Below are 27,792 nucleotides of genomic sequence, written 5' to 3'. Positions count from 1 at the left end.
GACGTGACGAATCTCAAGTTTTTCACTCAGAAGTTGATGATGTGATCCTATGCTGATGACCAACTCTTCAGCAACTTCCTGAACAGTTGACGATTTCCGTGAATCATAGCATGAACACTATCCACGTGGCCGTCATCTGTTGATGTGGAAGGATGTTCAGACTTGGCATCATCACAGACCAACATTCTGCCCTGTTGAAAACGTTTATGCCACTTGTAGCACTGAGTGTGACTCATACATTCCTCCTCATATGCTTGGGTAATCATTGTAAATGTCTCAGTGAAAATTTTGCCAAGTTTGTCGCAGAATTTCACACAAACATGTTCTTCAATCCCCTTCATTGCAATAATCTAACAAGCAGGCTGTAAGCATGCTTACTTCAGCAGCTGTGGTTCACTTGCTGTCTTTAAGGAATGTTCATGGATTCACACCATAAATCATTCATATTATGTGCGACTGGACTCAGAAAATTTTAGCTTAGCTTGATGAGTTATCCTAGAAAATGGGCCCATATGACATAATGGAATCAAAGAAATCATAGTATATTAACTTTTTTATTTAAATATCACATATTTGTGACAGTATCCACTGTGCAAATAAAAGTTTGTTTAGGCACTTCGGCAGTTCTGTGGTAGGCTCCTCCCAACTGAATTGATTGTTCTTGTAGTTGTGGTCTTCAGTCCTGAGACTGGTTTGATGCAGCTCTCCATGCTCTATCCTGTGCAAGCTTCTTCATCACCCACTACCTACTGCAGCCTACATCCTTCTGAATCTGCTTAGTGTATTCATCTCTTGGTCTCCCTCTACGATTTTTACCCTCCACTCTGCCCTCCAATGCTAAATTTGTGATCCCTTGATGCCTCAAAACATGTCCTACCAACCGATCCCTTCTTCTAGTCAAGTTGTGCCACAAACTTCTCTTCTCCCCAAACCTATTCAATACCTCCTCATTAGTTACGTGATCTACCCACCTTATCTTCAGCATTCTTCTGTAGCACCACATTTTGAAAGCTTCTATTCTCTTCCTGTCCAAACTGGTTATCGTCCATGTTTCACTTCCATACATGGCTACACTCCATACAAATACTTTCAGAAACAACTTCCTGACACTTAAATCTATACTCGACGTTAACAAATTTCTCTTCTTCAGAAACGATTTCCTTGCCATTGCCAGTCTACATTTTATATCCTCTCTACTTCGACCATCATCAGTTATTTTACTCCCTAAATAGCAGCACTCCTTTACTACTTTAAGTCATTTCCTAATCTAATTCCATCAGCATCACCCGATTTAATTTGACTACATTCCATTATCCTCGTTTTGCTTTTGTTGATGTTCATCTTATATCCTCCTTTCAAGACACTGTCCATTCCGTTCAACTGCTCTTCCAAGTCCTTTGCTGTCTCTGACAGAATTACAATGTCATCGGCGAACCTCAAAGTTTTTACTTCTTCTCCATGAATCTTAATACCTACTCCGAATTTTTCTTTTGTTTCCTTTACTGCTTGCTCAATATACAGATTGAATAACATCGGGGAGAGGCTACAACCCTGTCTCACTCCTTTCCCAACCACTGCTTCCCTTTCATGCCCCTCGACTCTTATAACTGCCATCTGGTTTCTGTACAAATTGTAAATAGCCTTTCGCTCCCTGTATTTTACCCCTGCCACCTTCAGAATTTGAAAGGGAGTATTCCAGTCAACATTATCAAAAGCTTTTTCTAAGTCTACAAATGCTAGAAACGTAGGTTTGCCTTTCCCTAATCTTTCTTCTAAGATAAGTCGTATGGGCAGTATTGCCTCACGTGTTCCAACATTTCTACAGAATCCAAACTGATCTTCCCCGAGGTCCGCTTCTACATCCTCTTCCATTTCCATAATATTGTCCTCAAGTACATCGCCTTGTATAGACCCTCTACATACTCCTCCCACCTTTCTGCTTTCCCTTCTTTGCTTAGAACTGGGTTTCCATCTGAGCTCTTTATATTCATACAAGTGGTTCTCTTTTCTTCAAAGGTCTCTTTGATTTTCCTGTAGACAGTATCTATCTTACCCCTAGTGAGATATGGCTCTATATCCTTACATTTGACCTCTATCAATCCCTACTTAACCATTTTGCACTTCCTGTTAATCTAATTTTTGAGACGTTTGTATTCCTTTTTGCCTGATTCATTTACTGCATTTTTATATTTTCTCCTTTCATCAATTAAATTGAGTATCTCTTCTGTTACCCTAGGATTTCTACTAGCCCTAGTCTTTTTACCTATTTGATCCACTGCTGCCTTCACTATCTCATCCCTCAAAGCTACCCATTCTTCTTCTACTGTATTTCTTTCCGCCATTCCTGTCAATTGTTCCCTTATGCTCTCCCTGAAACTCTGTACAACCTCTGGTTCTTTCAGTTTATCCAGGTCCCATCTCCTTAAATTCACACCTTTTTGCATTTTCTTCCGTTTTAATCTACAGTTCATAACCAATAGATTGTGGTCAGAGTTCACATCTGCCCCTGGAAATGTCTTACAATTTAAAACCTGGTTCCTAAATCTCTGTCTTACCATTATATAATCTATCTGAAATGTTCCAGTATCTCCAGGGTTCTTCCATGTATACAACCTTGTTTCATGATTCTTGAACCAAGTGTTAGCTATGATTAAATTATGGAGTAGCAACTATCCTTTGTAATTATGAGATTATATGTTCTGTGTAATATTCTACCAGGCAGCTTCCTCTTTCATTTCTTAGCCCCAATCCATATTCTCCTACTATGTTTCCTCACCCATGACTATTACATTTTCGTCTCCCTTCACTACCTGAATAATTTCTGTTATCTCATCATACATTTCATCAATTTCTTCATCATCTGAAGAGCTTGTTGGCATATAAACTTGTACTACTGTAGTAGGATGGGCTTCGTGTCTATCTTGGCCACAATAATGCGTTCACTATGCTGTTTGTAGTAGCTCTCCCCCACTCCTATTTTTTTATTCATTATTAAACCTACTCCTGCATTACCCCTATTTGATTTTGTATTTATAATCCTGTATTCACCTGATGGAAAGTCTTGTTCCTCCTGCCACCAAACTTCATTAATTCTCACTATATCTAACTTTAATAAATGATGACTAACTGACAACCTCAGCTGCTGATAGGTGTTGTTGTTATACCTCGATGTGGACAGCTGAAAATGTGTGCCCCGACCGGGACTCGAACCCGGGATCTCCTGCTTACATGGCAGACGCTCTATCCATCTGAGCCACCGAGGACACAGATGAATAGCGCGACTGCAGGGACTTATCCCTTGCACGCTTCCCGTGAGACTCACATTCCCAACTGTCCACAATTCTACATATGTATTGTACCTTTATAGACATTTGCCCACCCACTCATTACTCGCGCACGCGCTGGCGATTCCCGTAAGAGTTAAGGCAACCTGTGCGCATTCGCACAGACAAAGGTCAATGGCTGGGTAGCCTTTAACTATATATACAAAGACAGTAACTTGTTCTCGAAAGAACAGTTATTGTTGATGACCGTGCAGCTTTTCTCTGAAATAAATGATGACTAACTGACAACCTCAGCTGCTGATAGGTGTTGTTGTTATACCTCGATGTGGACAGCTGAAAATGTGTGCCCCGACCGGGACACGAACCCGGGATCTCCTGCTTACATGGCAGACGCTCTATCCATCTGAGCCACTGAGGACACAGATGAATAGCGCGACTGCAGGGACTTATCCCTTGCACGCTTCCCGTGAGACTCACATTCCCAACTGTCCACAATTCTACATATGTATTGTACCTTTATAGACATTTGCCCACCCACTCATTACTCGCGCACGTGCTGGCGATTCCCGTAAGAGTTAAGGCAACCTGTGCGCATTCGCACAGACAAAGGTCAATGGCTGGGTAGCCTTTAACTATATATACAAAGACAGTAACTTGTTCTCGAAAGAACAGTTATTGTTGATGACCGTGCAGCTTTTCTCTGAAATAAATGATGACTAACTGACAACCTCAGCTGCTGATAGGTGTTGTTGTTATACCTCGATGTGGACAGCCCGGTCGGGGCACACATTTTCAGCTGTCCACATCGAGGTATAACAACAACACCTATCAGCAGCTGAGGTTGTCAGTTAGTCATCATTTATTTCAGAGAAAAGCTGCACGGTCATCAACAATAACTGTTCTTTCGAGAACAAGTTACTGTCTTTGTATATATAGTTAAAGGCTACCCAGCCGTTGACCTTTGTCTGTGCGAATGCGCACAGGTTGCCTTAACTCTTACGGGAATCGCCAGCGCGTGCGCGAGTAATGAGTGGGTGGGCAAATGTCTATAAAGGTACAATACATATGTAGAATTGTGGACAGTTGGGAATGTGAGTCTCACGGGAAGCGTGCAAGGGATAAGTCCCTGCAGTCGCGCTATTCATCTGTGTCCTCGGTGGCTCAGATGGATAGAGCGTCTGCCATGTAAGCAGGAGATCCCGGGTTCGAGTCCCGGTCGGGGCACACATTTTCAGCTGTCCACATCGAGGTATAACAACAACACCTATCAGCAGCTGAGGTTGTCAGTTAGTCATCATTTATTTCAGAGAAAAGCTGCACGGTCATCAACAATAACTGTTCTTTCGAGAACAAGTTACTGTCTTTGTATATATATCTAACTTTAACCTATCCATTTACGTTTTTAAATTTTCTAACCTACCTGTCTGATTAAGGGATCTGACATTCCACACTCCGATCCGTACAATGCCAGTTTTCTTTCTCCTGATAACGATGTCCTCTTGAGTAGTCGCTGCCCGGAGATCCGAATGGGGGACTATTTTACCTCCGGAATATTTTACCAAAGAGGATGTCATCATCATTTAATCGTACAGTAAAGCTGCATGCCCTCGCGGAAAATTACGGCTGTAGTTTCCCCTTGCTTTCAGCCATTCGCCGTACCACAACAGCAAGGCCATTTTGGTTAGTGTTACAAGGCCAGATCAGTCAATCATCCAGACTATTGCCCCTGCAACTACTGAAAACGCTGCTGCTCCTCTTCAGGAACCACACATTTGTCTGGCCTCTTAACAGATACTCCTCCATTGTGGTTGCACCTACGGTATGGCTATCTGTATCGTTGAGGGACACAAATGCAAGCCTCCCCACCAACGGCAAGGTCCATGGTTGGTTGGAGGGGAGGGGGGCTGACTGAATTCATTATCAAGGTGCAATCCCCAGAATTTAATATAGTCAGATTGTTCTGTCTGCATATTGTCAAAATTTAGGCACATGCTTGAGGAAAATCTCTTTTAATTTTAACTGCCTATAGTGTGTGTTTTCAAATTGTAGTGGCACGAATTGGCTAGGAACCATATAAATATAACCTTGATATTTTCAATAACCAGCTTTTCTAAAGTTATACTAGATTCCTTATTTATTGCAGTATTTGTATATCTGCAAACAAAACTAACTTTATATGTGCCAATGTTACTGGTGAAAGTTCCTTAATACAGACAATAAAAAGTAAGGGCCCTGATATAGAAAATATGGGATACCAGATGCAATTAATTCCCAATTGAATTGGATGATGACTAACAACATAATATAGAACTCTTTCCTGCTGACACTCTCTGTTTCCTGTCACAGAGGTAGGATTTGTTTCATTACCTTCTAAAGTACCTTTAGTTTGGCTGGAGACATCTTGTATGAGTGCTGCCTGATGGAGAGATGATCCCTGGTGTCAATATAGTGTTTCACAGTGTGTTGGCTTGTTGCCTTGCACCACTTCAGACTAGAGTACCCCTAAAATTTATTCAGAATAGTGAATGTTCACCAACACTGCACCTTGGTCCAGCCAGGACCAATTTATCACTGAATAGTAAATTTTTCTGGTGGTTAAATGATAATGGTAGGGAAGCAGGATTCTTCATTAATGGCACTGACGTTACCTTCCTGGATCAGTTTGGCTGAGCTTAAGCATCTAGATCTAAATATATACTCCCCAACCACACTAAGATGCATGGCAGAGGGTGCATCCCATTGTACCAGTTATTAGGGTTTCTTCATGTTCCATTCATGTATGGAGCATAGGAAAGATGATTGTTTGAATGCCTCAGTGTGTGCAGTAATTATCCTAATCTTATCCTCATGACCTGTATGTGACTGATACATAGGGGTTGCGGGATATTCTTAGAGTAATCATTTGCAGCTGATTCTTGAAACTTTGATAATAGTCTTTCTTGGGATAGTTTATGTCTGCCTTTAAGATTCTTCCAGTTCAGTTTCTTCAGTATCTCTGTGAGACTCTCCCATGGACTAAAGAAACTTGTGGCCATTCATGCATCCTTTCTCTGTATACATTCAGTATTGGCTGTTAATTCTATCTGGTATGGGTCCCACACACCTCAGCAATTTTCTAGAACTGGTCACACAAGTGATTTGTAAACAGTCTCCTTTGTAGATTTATTGCACTTCTCCAATATTCTACCAATAAACCAAAGTCTACCACCTGCTTTGCACATGACTGAACCTATGTGATCCTTCCATTTCATATCCCTACAAAGTGCTACACCCAGGTATTTGTACAAGTTGCCAATTCCAACTCTACCTCATTGATGTTATAGGCAAAGGATATTATGTGTTTTCATTTTGTGAAGTGCAAAATTTTACGTTTCTGAGCATTTAAAGCAAGTTGCCAGTCTCTGTACCGATTTGAAATCTTACAACATCTGATGGGATGTTTATGCAGCTTCTCTCAGATACTACTTCATTATAGATAACTGCCTAATTTTACTGTTAATGTTGTCTGCAAATCATTAATATACAACATGAACAGCAAGGGTCCCAACACACTTACATGGGGAACACCCGAATTTACTTCTACATCTGACAAAATGATTAAACTACACTCGAGATACTGTATGGCTGAATGCTCTTCTCACCTAAAGAAAACGTCAATGATTGACAATGTTGAGGTAGTGATGAGTGTGTTCTATGAGGGAAAAATTTTTACTTCTTGAAACAGCTATGCACATAATGAAATTGGCTCTTGAGAGTTACATATTTAATTATAAGTAAAATATTTGAAAGTATGTGATAATTTTTCATTCATTTAATATGTCCTGTCACAATTCCTGCAGTAGGGATGTTCTTTGCATTGATGATAATTGTGGTTGTGACTGTGCATTTTATCATTTACTTCCATGTCTGTGCATCTAAAAAGGTACTTTTCATCCATTTGCAGTTTCTATAAGGAGGTAGAGCTACTGGAGAATGAAGCAAAATATTTCATTGATGAATGCTTCAAGATTCTGAGGTGAGATGTTAAAAATTATTTTATTTTCATTTTGAATGAAACAAGAGATTGATGTTTATATCGTTAACTATGCATGAGTAAGGTCAAACAATTTTACCAAAAAATTGGCAATGGGTAGTGACTGAAGAGTAATAAGTTATGGAAATTGAATGCGGCATATTTAAATGAAGCATAAATTCTTAACTGAGAAATAGTGATAATTTGTAACAAAGTAGCTGTTTGTGCTCTAAATAAGACAAAACTTCTCTACTAGCAGGCGTAGTCCAGAAGTTTTAGTTACTCCTAAAAATAAAGTACAACTGCAACTATGAAACTTGGTGACAGTGTAAATCCTTCTTTGCATATTCATCATTCAATGCAATACATTTTTCCTGACTTGGGGGACATCTTGGTTGTAGGAGCTGCATTTTTGGTAAAGATTGCACTTTGAAAATCAGTTTTTTGTTGTGCTGGAAGTGCTTGCCATATAATGGCTTCTTCATCCGGGGAAAAACAGTGGAGTCAGTGGGTCCCTTGTTAGTAGATTATGGTGGGAGGAGGTAATGTTTGGTAGCCCAAAGAAACAGTACATGTGAATGTGTCCTGTGCGGAATGAGCTGGAAATCCATGCCTTGACACATTATCTTGGCAGCCCCCCATAACCTCATCAAGTTTAGGTAGTAGCCTAATGTGGCTGTTTGCCCCTTACAAGCATAACCTGTTAGCATCACACCATGGCAGTCCTAAAAAACAGTGTCAAATGGCTCGATGATGGTTGGGTCTCCACCATTTTTGGTGGTGGTGAACCCACATACCACTGCTTGCTGTGTCCCCTCATCTCATAGTCATAGTGGTACGCTCAGCACATCTCTATTGGGATTAGGTAACTAAAGAAATATCTTGGATTGGCCTGATATGACTGCAACATTCACTCTGTGTCCTCAGACTGACGGACTGTTTGAGTGGGTGTGTATGTCATGTAATCCAGCAGTTGGCAACTTTTGTCACAATCAAAATATTGTGCAAGATTCTGAAAACAGAGACATGGTTGATTATGTCTTTCTTTGAGTACCAGGACTTCCACTTCTGTTGTTCTTCACAATTATTCACTGAGATATCACCTGCCACATTGTCCTTTCTTATTCAGACTTGTTGCTCAATACTGGAAATATATGTACCATTTAATCACTATGCTATACAATGGTGAATTGTTGCTGTACATTTCCACCAACTCAGTATGGATAGTTGCAGCATTAATCCTCTTCCTGCACTTTGTCAGTGGGCTATGACATTTTATTTTAGTTCCTCTACTGGCATGCTATGGTTCTGTGGCATGGGAATGTCTAAAGGTGATGATTAAAACTTTATGACTACCCTGTCATATATGGTTAGTACTTTGTTCATTCCCATGTGTCCACTTTGCGCTCTCATATATATGTTTACTTGTGGTTCCCTTCTGATTTGTAAATTATTGCCATGCATACGTAATTTATATGAAAACCTTGGCTGTGAACAGTGGTAAGCTACAAGGTTGTTTTGAGAAACTGCACAGTAAAAAGTTTCAATAAAATCTCATAAAGAAGAGGCATCAGTAATGTGGAACAAATAAGGTAATACATTAAAAAATAGCAGCCTCCACTGGATACTTCTGTAAAGTATGCTATCAACAAATTATGAGTAATACTAATTTACTCACACTGATGATTATGAGACAATATTATGAAAAGGATAGTTTGTACTCACCATATAGTGGAGATGTTGAGTCACAGATAGGTACAACAAAAAGACTGTCACATTTGTTGTGCCTATCTGTGACTCTGCATCTGTGCTATATGGTGAGTAGCAACTATCCTTTTCATAATATTGTTACATTCCACCCTGGATTTTCCATTGTTTGATGATGATGAGAATTACTCCTAGATCACCTTTATATATGAACAGTGGTAGTAAAACTGCTAATTTGCAAAAAGCCACTGCTGCTTCTCATAGACTACTATCTAATACTTTGAACAAAGCATTAAAAAAAATGTAAAAGTCATATGCCACTGTTGGATGGAATATTCCACAGGGGGATAGGGGTTCTGTGCACGTGTGCCCATTTCCTTGCAGGTATGTAAGAGTTGTGTCATATGTGTATTTGTAGCGTGCAGGTTCATATAATGGATGTGTGTGTGTGTGTGTGTGTGTGTATGTGTGTGTGTGTGTGTTTGTTTGTTTGCAATGTAGGGTTATGTTTGTATTGTATGTGGATGATGGAATAGCATCTTGAATAGCATCAAGTGAACCACTGAGCTTGATGTCCCCATCCAGCAGATGGATCACCATCAACAGAGTGACATAACTTCACTTCCTGACTGTGGAGAGGAAGGAAATTTAATCCAGAACCTTGGAACAAAGCCTGGTGATCAGGAACTTTATGCTACTGTCTCTCCTTCCCTTGCGGGTCAGTACTGCCAGTGTAAATGTCATCCACCACAAAGATTCAGGCTATCTAACTACAAGTTGAGCAGCTTCGAACAAGTGTGCATTAATGACCTTGGCCACAAAGGCATGTGAACAAAGCATTTTGTAACTTGACACAGACCAAAGTTACTCAATTTCAGTACCATTATGTCTTTTTGTGTTGAGAAACTGAATCTTTAATTTGATTTTTTAACTATTTGAATTGTTCATTTCCATACACATTATATCACCATGAGACCAATGCAGGTTCCATAGTTACCTTACCAGTTGTAGACACTAGAGATAAATTCCAACAAATGCAAAAGAAAATAAGGATACATCCCTCAGAATGAATTTCCACTCTGTATTATAGTGTGTATTGTTGTGAAATTTCCTGGCAGATTAAGACTGTACTGGACCAGAACTCAAATTTTAGATCTGGAAGAGCTCTGCCAACAGAGCTACTCATATGCAACTCAATGACATGCCCTCACAGTCCTATATTTGTCAGTACTTCTTCTCTTACCTAATGTGAATGTTGAGCTGAAAGGGCAGGTCTACATCTACATACATACTTCACAAACCGCTGTATGGGACACTGCAGACGATATTCTGTACCACTGCTGGACATCTCCCCTGTTACATTCACAAGTAGAGAGGTAAAAAAAAAAAAAAAGACTGTCAGTATACGTCTATATGGACTCTGATTTCTCATATCTTGTCTTTGTGGTCCTTATGCAAAATGTATGTTGGTGGTGGTAGAATCATTCTGCTGTCAGTTCAGATGGAGGTTCTCTAAACTTTCTCAATAATATTCTTTGAAAAGAATATTACCTTCACTTCCATGGATTCACATTTGGGTTCCTGAAGTGTCTCTGTAATGCTTGTGTGTTGTTTGAAACTACTGGTAACAAATCTAGCAGCCCATCTCTGTATTGCTTTGATGTCTTCCTTTAATCTGACCTGATACATACCCCAAACACTCAAACAATTCTCAGGAATAGGTCACAATAACATCCTATATGCAGTCCCCTTTATAGAAGAATTGCACTTTCCCAAAATTCACCCAATAAACTGAAGTCAACTTTCCCTTCCACAGTCCTCACATGCTCATTCCATGTCATATCATTTTGCAAGCATATACCCAAATATTTAAATGATGTGTCTGTGTCAAGCAGGATACTTGTAGAATCTAATGGGTTTGTTTTTCCTACTCATCTGCATTAACTTACATTTTTCTATGTTTAGAGCTAGCTGCCATTCATCTCACCAACTAGAAATTTTGTCTAGGTCATCTTGTATCCTCCCACAGCCACTCGACTTCGACATCTTACTTTACATCACAGCATCATCAGCAAACAATCACAGATTGCTGCCCACCCTGTCTTCCAAATCATTTATGTATATAGAGAACAGCAATAGTCCTTTTAAACTTCCTGGGGCACTCCTGATGATACCATTGTCTCTGATGAACACTCACTGTTGAGAACAACATACTGGGTTCTATTACTTAAGGAGTCTTCAAGACACTCATATATCTGGGAACATATTCCACATTCCTGCACCTTCGTTAACAGTCTGCAGTGGGCTGCTGGGTTAGTTCCTTTCCAGAAACCTAGAAATATGGTATCTGTGAATTGTCCTCCATCCATATCATGCAAGAAAAGGGCAATCTGAGTTTTGTATGAGTTTATTTATTAGATTTGAACTGAGAATATGATCAAGGATTCTGCAGCAAACTGATGTTAGGGATATTCGTCTGTAATTTTGTGGGTCCGCTCTTTTACTCTTTTTAGATGCATGAGTCACCTGTGCTTCTTTCCGGTCACTTGGGACTTTGTGATGGGTAAGAGATTCATGATAAATGCAAGGTAAGTAAGGAGCCAATGCCATAGAGACTCTTTGTAAAACCATAATGGGATGCCATCTAGACCTGGTATCTTATTTGTTTCCAACTCTTTCATTGGTCATCCTTGGATAGTTTCTCCATTTTCCCACATAAGGCAAAGGACTGAGGTTTGAGACTCAATCCAGCACACAGTTTTAATCTTCCAGGAAAATTTATGGAATTGTCTGATTAGCCACAGCAAAAAATTATTAGGTTATCAAGGAACAAAATTGAAGAAAGATTCTCATCATTATCCAGACTGAAATATAACTACCACAGCTACATATTTTTGAAGAATCCAAGACAGACGTTAACTGAAGGACTTTATATATGCATTAAGTCTTCTTGTGTTGAGAAATCTAATCATTAATTTGATTTCTTACTATTTGAATTGTTTATTTTCATACACATTATAATCCACCATCAAACCAATGCAGGTTCAATAGTCACATTACCATTATAGCCACTGAAGAAGGACAGTCCAAACATTGTTATCAGCTGCTGTTTACAATCGTTGAGAGTTTCATTTTACAATGTGCTTAATTTAAAACACAGACAAAAAATTTCATCCCCTGTTTCACCTCCGTAGGTGTTCAGTTTCCAAAAAAAAGTGAAACATGTATTTTTTATTTCTAACCAAGAAGCCAAATTCAGATTTTCATAGATTTATCTTTAAAATGCTTTCATAATGAAACAATTCATAAAACACCTCCTTCTGGTTGAATTTCCTAAAACACTGAAACAATTACTTTACATAGATCTAGCTTTAAAAATACTTTAGTCATTCTTCAATAATGATTTATTTACAAAAACTTCAATCCACTATTTTACTGCCATATTGGTTAAATTTCAAAAAATGCTGAAACACTTAGTTCTTTATTTCTGATCAAGAAACCAAATAGTAATTTTCGTAGATCTAGCTACAAAATCACCTGAATCGTGCACATTTCATCCTCCATTTCACTTCCTTAGGGGTGGAATTTCGAAAAATCTGCTCACGAATGACATCAATAGTACAAGATTGACACCCTCTGCAAATTTCAACTTTCTATCGTTAGTGGTTTGGGCTGGGCAGTGATGAGTCATTGGGTGAGCCAGTCAGGAAGTACATGGCCTTCCCCCCCCCCCCCCCCCCCCTGCCCCCCTCCACACACACACACACACACACACACACACACACACACACACACACACACACCTGCACTGCAGTACTTGGAACACTCACTCTCTCTTTCCAAGCATTAATCCTGACTTGCAGGGTCTGCTGTTTTGCTACATTGTTCATGTCTCCCCTGACATTGTCTGTTCATCCCTTGGCTGGTCTTCCTCATGCTCTTGTTCCTCCTGGGTTGATATGGAGCACTATTTTTGTGACTGAGTTGTCTTGCTTTCTCATGACATGGCCGTAACAGCGGAGACGGGCTTCCCTCACTTTTTCGGTGATTGGCGCGACACAAAACCTTTGCCGGACATCTGTATTTTTTGTGTGGTCACATTGTGTCAGCCCCATGGACCATTGAAGTATCTTCATCTCCATGGTGTGTAACATTTGCTCCTTATATACTTTTGCCTTTAGATACTGAGGCATCACAGAGGACTCCAGTGACCTGTCTCCACTTGAGCCAAGCTGCATTCCCCCTCATCTGAGTATCAAGAGTTGTGTCACAGCCGGAGGTGATGACAGACCGTAGGTACTTAAAATGCCTGGTCTTTTGCACGTCTTCTTTGCCGATACTTATGGTGCCTCTGGTTTGAGAGCCACATTCTAGTTACTCTGTCTTCTGGACATTGAGGTGCAGTCCATTTTCAGCCAGTCTGTCCTTCCACATTTGAACCTGGTGCTGGAGTCCTGGGCGGGCTTGGAACACTGTCAGTTTAATTATAACCACCCCCGTATAAATGCTTTGGCAAGCAACTCAAACATTTGAAACATTATATGAGATGAATGGTCTAGTATTATTTAATGATGTACTGTTTCTCAGTAGTCTAATGCGCAACATATTTCTGTACAGTGTCATAAATATCAGAGAGCTATTGACATTTCCAAAGAATGCCTTTGAAATCAGGGGTATTGTACTGACACACACATCCACGGCACATGTATTTTTCATTAAATATGTTAACACTGTTCAGAATACAGAATATGATGACCTTCTTTCAATCACCCACATATTGAAGGGCGTTTTGACTATGCTGCAGAAGTTGCACTGGGACGCCTTTACACATCCTCCATACAATCCTAATCTCCCGCCATGTGATTTCCATATTTTTGGAGCCATGAAGGAAGACACTCATGGTCATGGATTTACTTTAGATGAAGAAGTACATGCCTGGGTACAATCATTGTTCCTTAGGCCACTGCAAACATTTTTCCATTGAGGCCTTGACCATCTCATTCAGATAAATGTATTAACAGTTATGGTTTTTCCATTTGTCTTGTTTTCATTTGATTGCCTGTTATATTTTGCACTATTAACTTTTTCAAATAGGAAAAAAAAGATTCTTAATAGCAACATCATGTACATTAACCATCTACTGAAATGCATATAAAAATATCACATTCCTAAAAAGAGAAGCTTTAGACAAAAAAATCTGCATATAAACTGCTGTATCGGATTCTACAATATTATGTAACTGTGGAAGTTATATTTCAGTCTGAATAACCCAATAATGAGCATCTTGCTTCAGTTTTGTTACTAGATAACCTAATAATTTTTAGGTGTGGTGAATCAGATATGTTATTAAATTTTCCTGACAGATTAAAACTGTGTGCTGGACTGAGACTCAAACCTCAGTTCCTTGCCTTATGTAGGGAAGTGCTCTGCTGAATGGGCTATCCAAGGATGACTCATGAGCTGCCCTTTCAGACCAACATCCGCATTAGCTTAAGAGAAAACATACAGAAGTACTGCCAGATGTAGGGCTGTTTGGGAGTGTCTTTGAGTCACATTTGAACAGCTCAGTTGGTGGAGCACTTCCCTGCAAAAGGCAAAGATCCCAATTTTTATTTCTGGTCTAGCACACAGTTTTAATTTGCTAGGAAATTTCAAATCAATGCACACTCTGCTGTAGAGTGAAAATTCATTCTGGGAGATATGTCCTTATTTTCTTTTGTTTTTGTTGGAATTTCCAATTTTAGATGAGAGTTCCCTGAAGACCATTGAGAATACAGAACGTGTTTTTGAACTATAAAGAAGGAGGCAAATTCTGTATAGTTATTTTCACATTTTATTGTAAGTGTGTAAACCAGATTCGATTAAAAATACTTTTTACACTCAGCAACAAATGGCATAAAGAAGTAAATGTACTGGAAAGTAGGTGCAAGAATTCCATGTATTTGTAGAAGCCTCTACGAGATGAACAGTTTTCAATTTTAACAATATTCTTACCAGTCACATTTGATACAAGAATGGTTCCTTTTTGTTTAATTGGAGAGATCCGGAAAACTGTTCCGTTAGACTACAGTAAACAAAAATACAGAAAATACGTCAACACCATGGCCTCTCAGACAATACAATGAGTCATACTTCTAAGTACTAAACATAGGGAACTGATCTTTATGATAATTTATTTACATGTTAATTGTATTTCAACTCATTATCCTGCTAAATTTCAAGAAATTACACCACATTTTATTTATTGTATAGTCATTTGTGTCCATTTGTGACACCATTCAATCATTTTCACTTGATCGAAATAACATAAGGTTAATTTCTTTGAAGATAAGACTTAAACAGTTTGTTGTAAGACTATTTGCAGCCCTGCTCCATCATCATCTTACTATGAATTCTATAGTTGAATATCATAGAGAATACACTCTACTGAAGAGTAGAAATGTCATCTTAGTTTTCATTCTCCTTTCATTATCAGTTGTAATAGACATTGGTGGTTGTGGTTTACAAACAACATACATTGTGTTTACTGTAGGTTGGCTAATTGGCTCCCTAGAACTGAATAGGTAGAAGTCAGAAAGCTGCAGTCAGTGATCATTTATTTTTGGTTGCAGCCAACATTACCGAAAGACAGGTAGCTTGCTGTGTTACTGTTGAGTACTTCACTCCATTTTGGACTGTTTTCTTTCTTTGTGATAAGTGTATGTAATTATTGCAGTTGTGATTGTTATTAAACATATCAATACATAAGATGATTTAAATTTTAGTTACAGACAAAATTTACGTGATTTTATCTCTGTGCAATACTTCAGCTCTCAGGGAAACATGAAGTGCAGATTGAGGTGCCTGCACTGCAGGAGGCAGGTGGCGCTTCAACCTGTGTCAGTCTGTGCTTCCTCTACTGCCTGAAACTCCCTCTGGCAGTCAGTCATCTTACAGCTAACACACTATACTTACGTTAAAAAGTTATATGTTTGTCTTTCATTCTGCCATCCTTGCAACTGCATAATTGGGGATCGTTAGTTTAGCCTTCTTAAGTCAAAGCTAAAGGTAGAGACATTAAGAGTTTCGACATTTGTAGTGGCACCATTGGTGTTGTCATTAATTACGTGAATAAGCAATTTTTGCCTGGTAACAAATATTAATTGTGACCAAAACATTTTGAGACTTGTTGATAGATACACTGGAACTGTTTCATTCAAAAATTTATCAGTAGCATTGTGTAAGTTCACACTAATGTTGTTTTCATTTTATTTTTATTCGTCAGGCTGGAACTTTGGTACTCTTGTTCCTGTATCCTCACTAGCATTACAGGTTTAATTGTACTGCCCTGGGCTTTATTGTGTCACTTGGTACTGGTACAGTATTACTTAGTAGCAGTTGAAAGATATTCTGACATTAAATGAAACACCTAATACTCCTTGAGAACTGATTATTTGCCAAATTTTCAGTGCACAGATCTTTACTCCTAATGTATTTTGAACTAATTTTTTTCTGTCTTTCATTACAATTTCTTCAACTGTAGATATTTGTATTAGGCAGCCATGTTGTTACTGATAGCTGCATCTTTTCCAGTTGCATAAAATGGATTGGGTGTTTTCCTTGCAGGAAAATCTATGATACGTAATTCTAAGCCCCTTATCTAATTATACATGCAAAATATACTTTGCATGATTTTGCACCAGTCCTTGTATCTTTGCCAGTAACACATGCATAGCTCTCTCTACCAACATCTCACAGTCTAAAATGAACTGTTTAAATGTATGCACATGTTTCATATGACTGTCTCTAAAGTACTTCACAACTTACCTGCTTCACAACTTACCTGTTGATGCAAATAGTCAGTAAAACAGTCTTGTTGTTGTTTGGGATCCATAGTGAAATTTAAATTTAGACCAACTATTTTTTTGTGGTGTTTCTTTACTTTTTTCCAACATTCAGTGCCTTGTGTTTCCAAATATCTGACCTTTCTTACATGTTGTTTAAATGATATTATTTGTGTATTGTGTATATCTGCACATACCAATTTTTAAGAGCTTTGAACTCATAGTGATGTCATGTACTGTATAACACACTTAGATAACATGTGCTATTGGAATTACACATCAACATCAGGAGAAGCAGTTTCATGCAATTCATGGGTTTCTGTTACATTTGAATTCCAAGCCTATAAAAAGTCACTATGGAAGATTTGTCCATCCAGAACACACTGAATTCAAATGCTTCCATTATGATAATGGTTTTTAAATGAGAGCAGACATTAAAATAAAAAAAAAGTTATCATTTTACTGCTACATTTGGTTCTCATAAAACAGCTAAATCCAGAAGAAGGTTTTTGTTGAGAAACATTTTACTGTTTATTATCACCAGTTTCTTCATATAGTCCATTTCTACAATGTATTAGTATGTACTCCTACTTGATAAGACATAATTATACTAATATATGCATATCTGCAAAATGAAAGGTACATAAATTTTTAGTAGAGGTACGGATCACATTATAATATGTGTCATTCTGATGGAAAGATATAAGTTTTGCATTTGACTGATAAATAGTGTTCAGAACTAAATGTGATACCTACAGTGTTATTTGCATGAGGAGATGGATAAGTTTTGCATTTTACTGATAAATAGTGTTCAGAACTAAATGTGGTACCTACAGTGTTATTTGCATCAGGAAATGGTCTTTTGGAGAACATTGTTATGTGATCCTTTTCTGAAGTGAGATAGTTTAATAATTTTACTCAACAAGTCAGAATCTGTTACATTTCTTACTGCTATCCAGTGAAGATAGGTCTATGGATGAATATTACAAACACTGATGAGCCAAATCATTATGACCACCCTCTAAGTAATATGCTTTTCCATCTTTGAAACAAAATATATCACTGATTCTGCATATCAGGAATCTGAAAGTTTGTGATAGGTTTGTGGAGGTATGTGGCATTAGATGTCTATGCACAGGTCATATAGTATGTGTAAATAATGAGCCGCTGATTTGTGTATGCAGTGATGCCACCTGATAGCAACCCAGATGGGTTCCATGGGATAGCATAATACTGCTACCACCAGCCTGTGTCCAAGGTCCGCTGCATGTTTCAAGCCACCATTCGCCTTGATGATGATGTTTTCAACCTAGTGTAGCAAAAATTTGATTCACCTGAAGATCTCACACATTTCCATTGATTGATGGTTGAATTCCGATGGGCATGTTCCTACAGCAATTGTAATTGAAGATGTCGTTGGTTCAACATGTGAACATGTAGGGGTGGTCTGCTGCGGAGCTCCACATTCAACAATGTACAATGAATGGTGTGATTAGATTTCAAGATGGCCGCCAAGTAAGTGATGCCCGAAACTATTTCCAGAAAGTTAAGTGATTTAGACAGGAATATAATTTAGTTTAACTCCGACAACAAATTAAATACGTGCATTAGTGTATCGTTTAGTCTTGCCGTTAAAGGTTTGACTTTTCTTTGCGTAGTTTTTCAGAAAACATGAAAAATATCGTAACTTCGCGAAATCGCGCTTAGGCTTAAATTTTGTAAACGTGTTTGTTTCGTGTTTCACGGTAATTTAACTAGTTTCTTGGTAACAAATAAGTAAACTACCGTAAATAGCGTATAACTTCATTGTTTTAATACAGATTTCAGAAAAACCACGTAGCTTTATACCAGAAACTTGCTTATATACATTAGTTTATAGGCCTAATTCTCATAATGTTTTTGGAGAATCAGACTTAAAGTATCTCATTTAATTGTCCTTTTTTTCATTCCATCGAGTGAAATATACACTCCTGGAAATTGAAATAAGAACACCGTGAATTCATTGTCCCAGGAAGGGGAAACTTTATTGACACATTCCTGGGGTCAGATACATCACATGATCACACTGACAGAACCACAGGCACATAGACACAGGCAACAGAGCATGCACAATGTCGGCACTAGTACAGTGTATATCCACCTTTCGCGCCCGCATCTCGTGGTCGTGCGGTAGCGTTCTCGCTTCCCACGCTCGGGTTCCTGGGTTCGATTCCCGGCGGGGTCAGGGATTTTCTCTGCCTCGTGATGGCTGGGTGTTGTGTGCTGTCCTTAGGTTAGTTAGGTTTAAGTAGTTCTAAGTTTAGGGGACTGATGACCATAGATGTTAAGTCCCATAGTGCTCAGAGCCATTTGAACCATTTTTTGAACCACCTTTCGCAGCAATGCAGGCTGCTATTCTCCCATGGAGACGATCGTAGAGATGCTGGATGTAGTCCTGTGGAACGGCTTGCCATGCCATTTCCACCTGGCGCCTCAGTTGGACCAGCGTTCGTGCTGGACGTGCAGACCGCGTGAGACGACGCTTCATCCAGTCCCAAACATGCTCAATGGGGGACAGATCCGGAGATCTTGCTGGCCAGGGTAGTTGACTTACACCTTCTAGAGCACGTTGGGTGGCACGGGATACATGCGGACGTGCATTGTCCTGTTGGAACAGCAAGTTCCCTTGCCGGTCTAGGAATGGTAGAACGATGGGTTCGATGACGGTTTGGATACCGTGCACTATTCAGTGTCCCCTCGACGATCACCAGTGGTGTACGGCCAGTGTAGGAGATCGCTCCCCACACCATGATGCCGGGTGTTGGCCCTGTGTGCCTCGGTCGTATGCAGTCCTGATTGTGGCGCTCACCTGCACGGCGCCAAACATGCATACGACCATCATTGGCACCAAGGCAGAAGCGACTCTCATCGCTGAAGACGACACGTCTCCATTCGTCCCTCCATTCACGCCTGTCGCGACACCACTGGAGGCGGGCTGCACGATGTTGGGGCGTGAGCGGAAGACGGCCTAACGGTGTGCAGGACCGTAGCCCAGCTTCATGGAGACGGTTGCGAATGGTCCTCGCCGATACCCCAGGAGCAACAGTGTCCCTAATTTGCTGGGAAGTGGCGGTGCGGTCCCCTACGGCACTGCGTAGGATCCTACGGTCTTGGCGTGCATCCGTGCGTTGCTGCGGTCCGGTCCCAGGTCGACGGGCACGTGCACCGTCCGCCGACCACTGGCGACAACATCGATGTACTGTGGAGACCTCACGCTCCACGTGTTGAGCAATTTGGTGGTACGTCCACCCGGCCTCCCGCATGCCCACTATACGCCCTCGCTCAAAGTCCGTCAACTGCACATACGGTTCACATCCACGCTGTCGCGGCATGCTACCAGTGTTAAAGACTGCGATGGAGCTCCGTATGCCACGGCAAACTGGCTGACACTGACGGCGGCGGTGCACAAATGCTGCGCAGCTAGCGCCATTCGACGGCCAACACCGCGGTTCCTGGTGTGTCCGCTGTGCCGTGCGTGTGATCATTGCTTGTACAGCCCTCTCGCAGTGTCCGGAGCAAGTATGGTGGGTCTGACACACCGGTGTCAATGTGTTCTTTTTTCCATTTCCAGGATTGTATAATAAATAGCATATACCTTCATTGTTTTAATATAGATCTCAGAAAAACAGCGGAATTTTAAATCAGAAACTTGCTTATATACATTTGTGAATAGGCTTAATTCTTGTAACGTCTTTTTTTGATTTTTGGTAATTTAATTGATTTATTCTAGCTAAAGTATTATTTTTGCCATGAGTGAGAAGTGCCTGACTTGCCGTAGAATTGTTAGTTCTGGGGTTTGATGTGATGGATGCAGTAGTTTGTTTCACTGGGGGACTGCAGTGGCGTGAGTGTCGGGAAAGTGGATCAGGCTCATCAGTGGTTTTGTAGGATTTGCAGCAGAGATAGGAAGATAGTGGAACAGGAGGGGAAAATTGCTGCCCTTCAGGCTGAGCTAGATCAGGCTAGGGAAGATCTGGACAGGTTAAGGAGGGAGAAGGGCAAAGAGAGGTGGGAAGTGGTAACAGGTAACAGAAGGAACAGGCCTAGAACTAAGTCTGACAGTTTTGTGGTGAATGTCAAAAATAAGTTTGACCTGTTGCTTCAGTTAGAAACTGATGAGCCTCAAGCAGAGGTAGGTGTAGACAGGACACAACAAACTTTCAATAGGAAATTGAAAAAGAATGTAGGAAAGTCATCGAAAAGGAAGAAAGTTTTGTCGTTGGGCAGTTCTCATGCCAGAGGTGTAGGCCAACTTCTGCAGGAGGAATTAGGACCAGAATACCAGGTCACAATTTTTTTCAAACCAAGTGCTAGTCTGGATCAGGTGACAGAGGATTTAGGTTCACTCTGTAAAGGATTTACCAGGGAAGACACCGTGGTTATTGTGGGAGGGCCAGGGAACAGCATCGACAGAGATCCTGGGTACAGTATAGAGTGTGACCTGGTAAAGATTGCGTCGGCATCGAGACACACCAATGTTGCATTGGGTCAGGTGCGGGGGCTCATATTGGTGTGGTTTCTGTTGATTCTCTCAGTAGGTGGGATTATACCAGGCACGGCCTACATCTCAACAGGAAAGGGAAGGGGAAACTGGCTGGGGTAATAGCAGGAAATTTAAGGTGGGGAGGCACTGCCATGAATGGTAAAATACCAGTGGTTACAGGTGTTGGAGCAGCACCTTTTTTAGGATAGGTAAGACAGAAAGATGTCAAGTTCTACGAGAGGTCAGGATTGAAACAAATCTTCAGTTTGAGAAAGAAATTAAACAATACAATTCTAGTACATTGGATCACCGGTCACAGCTGTCAATTATAAATTGTCACCAATCACCAGAAATTTTATCTCCACCAAGTTGTATCTCAGTCCTAGGTAATTGCATTGATGAATTAAAGTCACCCAACCCAGTTGACATAATCTGCCTCTCTGAACACCACGTGACCACTGGTATAGGATCTAGGCCTAAGCACAATGAGAAACTCAGACAGGAGAGTACTGCAAATGTTAGAATAAGGAGAGGTTCTCATAAAAGTATAATTAAAAATAATGTAAGTATATTTCATCAAAATATTGGGAGTTTAAAGAATAAAATAGATGAGCTTCTGGTTTGTTTAGAAGATTTAGAAGCTGAGGATGAAATAGATATACTATGCCTGTCTGAGCATCACATTGTTACTGATATGGATAAGGTAAATGTAAGTGGATATAAGCTCTCTGCACATGTAATGAGAGAAAATATGGAGAAAGGAGGAGTTGCCATATATGTCAAAAGTTATCACTGTGCAAAAAGTATAGAAACAAAAATGTCTTGTGTAGAGAAACATATAGAAGCATGTGCCTGTGAGCTTAAATTAAATAAAGGCACATTTATAATTGTAACTGTATATAGGTCCCCATCAGGAAATTTTCATCTATTTCTGAAAAATTTGGTTTCCTTGTTGTGCTATCAGTCAGACAGGGGGAAGCAAATTATTATTTGTGGGGACTTCAATGTAGATTCTCTGAAAGAGAGTAATAGGAAAAACGACCTTGAAGTATTACTCGGTTCTTTCAATTTGACACCCGTTATTGATTTTCCTACTCGGGTGGTAAAGGATAGCAGCTCACTGATAGATAACTTCTTTATAGACCAAGATAAATTTAACCAGATAAATGCTCAGCCTGTTGAGAATGCTTTTTCTGATCATGGTGCACAGCTAGTAACAATATATGACATAGCTCCATTCAGCAATACTAAACAGTCCTCCAAAGTGGTACTTTCAGTCAACGATTTAACAGTTGCAAATTTCAGGGAAAGCCTACAGCAGTTAGACTGGGATGAGGTGTACCGTGAACCTGATGCCAATTTAAAATATAATTTATTTCATGACATTTTTGTAAATGCATTTGAAAACTGCTTCCCCAAGAAAATAGTTAAATATATTCATAAGAAACCTTGTAACAAACCATGGCTTACTAAGGGTATAAAAATATCTTGTAACCAGAAAAGGGAAATGTATCTGACAGCAAGAAAGAGTAGTGACCCAGAAACTATCAAACATTATAAAAACTACTGTGTTATATTAAGAAAAGTTATTAAAAAATCCAGAAGTATGTGTATCATGTCTGAAATCAGCAACTCTGATAATAAAATTAAAACAATTTGGAATATTATTAAAAGAGAAACAGGCCAACCAAGAGCAGAGGAAGACAGTATTACCATAAAATTGAATGAAAACTTTACGAACAAAAAGTCAGAAGTTGAAAATATTTTTAATAATCATTTTCTAAATGTTGTGGATACAGTAGGATCCAGGTGTTCATTAGACAATGCTAGGCTGTTAATGGAAGAGGCCATACCTATGCAATTTGATACAATTGAAATCTCACCCACTTCTCCCTTTGAAATTAGGAAAATAATAAACTTGCTTAAAAGCAAAAACTCACATGGAATTGATGGCATTTCCAGCAAAAGACTAAAAGCTTGTTCTCAACTGATAAGTAAGATTCTCAGCCACCTGTGTAATAGCTCTCTGGAACAGGGCATTTTCCCTAATAGACTGAAATATGCTATTGTTATACCTTTGCATAAAAAGGGGGATAGATCTGATGTCAACAATTACCGTCCAATCTCCCTTCTAACAGCTTTATCCAAAATTTTTGAGAAAGTAATGTATTCTAGGGTTGCTTCACATATCTATCAAAATGAAGTACTAACAAAATGTCAGTTTGGTTTCCAGAAAGGTTTTTCAACAGAAAATGCCATATATGCTTTCACCAATCAAATTTTGAATGATCTGAATAACCGAACACCACCCATTGGGATTTTTTGTGATCTCTCAAAAGCTTTTGATTGTGTAAATCATGAAATTCTGCTAGACAAGCTCAAGTATTGTGGCATGAGTGGGACAGTGCACAAATGGTTTAATTCATGCCTAACTGGAAGAGTGCAGAAAGTTGAAATAAGCAGTGCTCATAATATGCAAAGATCAGCACATTCCTCAAACTGGGGAACTATCAAGAATGGGGTCCCACAAGGGTCAGTCTTGGGTCCTTTGTTGTTCTTAATATATATTAATGACTTGCCATTCTATATTCATGAAGAGGCAAAGTTAGTTCTCTTTGCTGATGATACAAGTATAGTAATCACACCTGACAAACAAGAATTAACTGATTAAATTGTCAATACTGTCTTTCAGAAAATTACTAAGTGGATCCTTGTAAACGGACTCTCACTGAATTTTGATAAGACACAGTACATACAGTTCCGTTCAGTGAATGGTATGACACAATTAATAAATATAGACCTTAATCAGAGGCATATAGCTAAGGTAGAATATTCCAAATTTTTAGGTGTGTCCATTGATGAGAGATTAAATTGATGATCTGCTGAAACGTTTGAGTTCAGCTACTTATGCAATAAGGGTCATTGCAAATTTTGGTGATAAACATCTTAGTAAATTAGCTTACTACGCCTATTTTCACTCATTGCTTTCATATGGCATCATATTTTGGGGTAATTCAACACTGAGGAATAAAGTATTTATTGCACAAAAGTGTGTAATCAGAATAATAGCTGGAGTCCACCCAAGATCATCCTGCAGACATTTATTTAAGGATCTAGCGATATTCACAGTAGCTTCTCAGTATATATACTCTCTTATGAAATTTGTTATTAACAACAAACCCAATTCAAAAGTAATAGCAGTGTGCATAACTACAATACTAGGAGAAAGGATGATCTTCACTATTCAAGATTAGGTCTAACTTTGGCACAGAAAGGGGTTAATTATACTGCCACTAAAGTCTTTGGTCACTTACCAAATAGTATCAAAAGTCTGACAAATAAACCAACAAGTATTTAAGAAGAAATTAAAAGAATTTCTGAATGTCAACTCCTTCTACTCCATAGAGGAATTTTTAGATATAAATTAAGAAAAAAAGGAAAAAAAACAAACAAACAAAAAAATTATAAAAAAGTAAAAAATAAAAAATATAAAAAGACACATAAAATAAAAAAGGTTGTTATATTAATTTAAGTATGTTGTTAAATTATCTTAATTATGTATTGGAAAATTTGACTCGTTCCACATCATTATGAAATATCGTATTCATGATCCATGGAACTAGTATTAATCTAATCTAATCTAATCTAATCTAATCTAGAAACACTTGTGCATGCACCAGCACTGTTTTATTCAGCAGAGAGGTCACAGATCACAGTCTATCCCACTTTACAAAGCAGACAAGCCTTCAAACCCTCTCTTGTGTGAAGGGTCATGAATGTCCAACCATTTAGCGTCTTATGATAGTTTCACTATCATCCTACCTATTTCCGTAGATTCTCACGACAGTAGCATGTGAACATTCGACCAGTTTCTTGTTCACAGACTCTGCGTAATGATAATCGGCCATTCGTCAAAGTCGCTTATCTCAATGGATTCCCCCATTTGCAGCTCATTTTTTTTGGTAGTGTGATCCCCCATTCATGTCTGCTCACCATACATACTTTTGTTGCTGCATAAAGTGCCTGCAGTGGCATCAGGCTGCATCCAATGTCGTGGTTGGCAGTGGTCATAGTGTTCTGGCTTATCATTGTATGAGTTTCAGTGTTACAAGTTAGTCACATCTTCTACTCAGATTATGGAACTATGAACTGAGCTACAAATGAATATTTATGTAATGCTTTGTACTATCTGCTTTGCTCTAGATCTCATAAATTAATTTGAGTACATTGTATTCAATTCTTATTAATGAAAAATATGCAATCAAAGTGGGGAAAACGCTTAAGAAATTACAGGTTTTGAGCAGTGTGTCTAATGAGTAAAACTTTTATTACTTGGCACTAGATTACATGGAAATATGGGAAAACTGTGATTGTACTTTCATTTGGAAGACTGTATCCTTATGTTTGCAAAATGTAATTTTTTTTGTCTTGACAGTGAATTGCTACTATATTTTATCTAAAAAAAGCTTTGACATTGACGTTTCAGTGAGCTGAGTGGTATAGACCTTTTTTTTGTTATATTTTGTTATTTTTGTATCAGCTATAATTTTTTTATCTAGCAAGAACTAGGTCCTCTAGTTTTATAAAATTTATTTGTTGAAGCCTTGAGCTAAATTAGTCCTGCTGTCATTGGCTTAAATCCATCCCATTACAAATGCCTGTGTGCAAACTGTTATTTTTATTAATTCTTTTGTATTTCTTCAATTGTAGCATTTCAATTACTTTTTTGATAATTTTGTAGTATTTAAACTTTAGTTTGTTATCTATTGTCCAAAACCGCAGTCTTTCTTCATTGTGAATGGATGCCAAAAGTAACTTATCAAATTGTTTTTAATTCCTACTCAAGTACAATATTTTTTTCTTGCATTATCCTCCTCTTTGTGCCCACCAAATATTTCTTGCTATGTATGTGAGTTAAGATAAGGAGGTACACATATTACTCCCAAAGATTAAGATTTCTTTAAATTAATTTATGTCTGACATTGATACATTACATCAGAATAAGTTTCATTTCAGATCTTCAGATGATGCGTTAGATATGCTGCTGAAATTTAAGCACATAGAAACGAGAGAAGCCATTCAGAAGCAGCTAATGTTGAAATTTGATCATATAATGCGGCAGTTTAATAAAGAAATATCTGCTGTGGAAGTTGAGTTTACGGTAAGAAATATGATATTTTTATATACTCCTTATATTTTTTACAATGTTCTAACAACAAATCACTGTAGGTTAATTTGAAGAATGATAGCAATTGCTTCATTTTAACTAAATTACTTAGATTTGCAAGAAACTCCAAGAAAAAAAGAAACTTCTGTGCTCCTTATATAGATAAAAGTATTTGTAGAAAGTACATTTAGAGAATGTCAAAGATGGCCCATCTAATTGCCATAGTCTTTTGTTTGAAAGTATCATAATCAAAATGTATTATGAAGTCCAGTAAATGCAGTTTCAAGGGCCCATCCAGTAAACACAGTTTCATAGGCCTCAGTTGTTGTTACTTTTATTAATGATTCAATTTGTGACTTGCCAGTATTTAGGTACCTATTACTTTCTGGTAAATAAATCTTTAAGACGAAATTTAGCGACAGGCACACTTAGGCAATGTACATTGTTCATTCTGTGATGATCACAGTTTGTTGAAATTCATGTTAACTCATGGAGTCATAGTGTCAGTTGGCACAAAATTTAACTAAGTATGAGAAAATACATTACCTCAATACATTACCTGAAGACTGACCTGCACAAAACTTGACTGCTGAATCCTTTGCCTACAAAAGTGTCTCCTTATTCAGCACTCTTCTGATTTCTTTTTCCTCCTCCAAAGCCACTCCATGACCGAGAATGCCCAAGCACTCTCTGCTTGCACCAGTGAGAATTTGTGTTCTCCCACTGAAATATACAAACTTAATTGAAATACAAAGTTGGACCACCATTAGAATAATAACAATGATACAAAATAAAAATATGGGTTATATAAAACATCTCGCTATTCCAGTTGTACTTAGACCAAAAACAATATTATATGTATAAGAGTTCAGACACAAGTAATTAATTATGGATTAGTACTTACAGGCTTAAGATAGATAACAAAGAATATACAAATAAACTTGGCCTGCTGAAGTGATCCATGTTTTCATGCTCAGTCTATTGATGATATCCAATCTTATAAACTGCTTTCATTTATAAGAATGGTCAAAATAACTTTCAGTTAAAGAAATCAGAAAACAAATAATAATCCAGACAAATGGAGTACGGTTATGTATGGAGATGTATGAGAAAGCGATACTGTATTCATTTGTTGTATTACTGTGCAGAATGTGCTGATCTGACACATTTAATAATTAAAATATGTGAACTACATACTAATGCAATAAATAAACTTTTTAAAAATGTGTGTCTTTCTGTGATGATATTTCTTTTGCTAGGTTTTCATCCAACAACTT

The 27,792-nt window shown here is 38.6% G+C and overlaps 1 protein-coding gene across 1 annotated transcript in view; it reads left to right on the top strand.

Moving 5' to 3' along the window:
- LOC126263364 (dynein axonemal heavy chain 10) overlaps nt 1–27,792 on the top strand; it is a 1,742,213-nt gene that overhangs the window by 272,882 nt on the left and 1,441,539 nt on the right. The window contains exons 12-13 of the mRNA XM_049960456.1: nt 7,228–7,299; nt 26,365–26,509. Of these exons, the coding sequence (XP_049816413.1) occupies nt 7,228–7,299; nt 26,365–26,509 (217 nt within the window). The remainder of the gene's footprint in view (nt 1–7,227; nt 7,300–26,364; nt 26,510–27,792) is intronic.

Source organism: Schistocerca nitens, chromosome 6 (genome assembly GCF_023898315.1).
Source record: "Schistocerca nitens isolate TAMUIC-IGC-003100 chromosome 6, iqSchNite1.1, whole genome shotgun sequence".
Lineage (NCBI taxonomy): Eukaryota > Metazoa > Arthropoda > Insecta > Orthoptera > Acrididae > Schistocerca > Schistocerca nitens.
The sequence above is the reverse complement of the archived record's forward strand: the minus strand, read 5'-3'. Positions and strand labels throughout refer to the sequence as shown.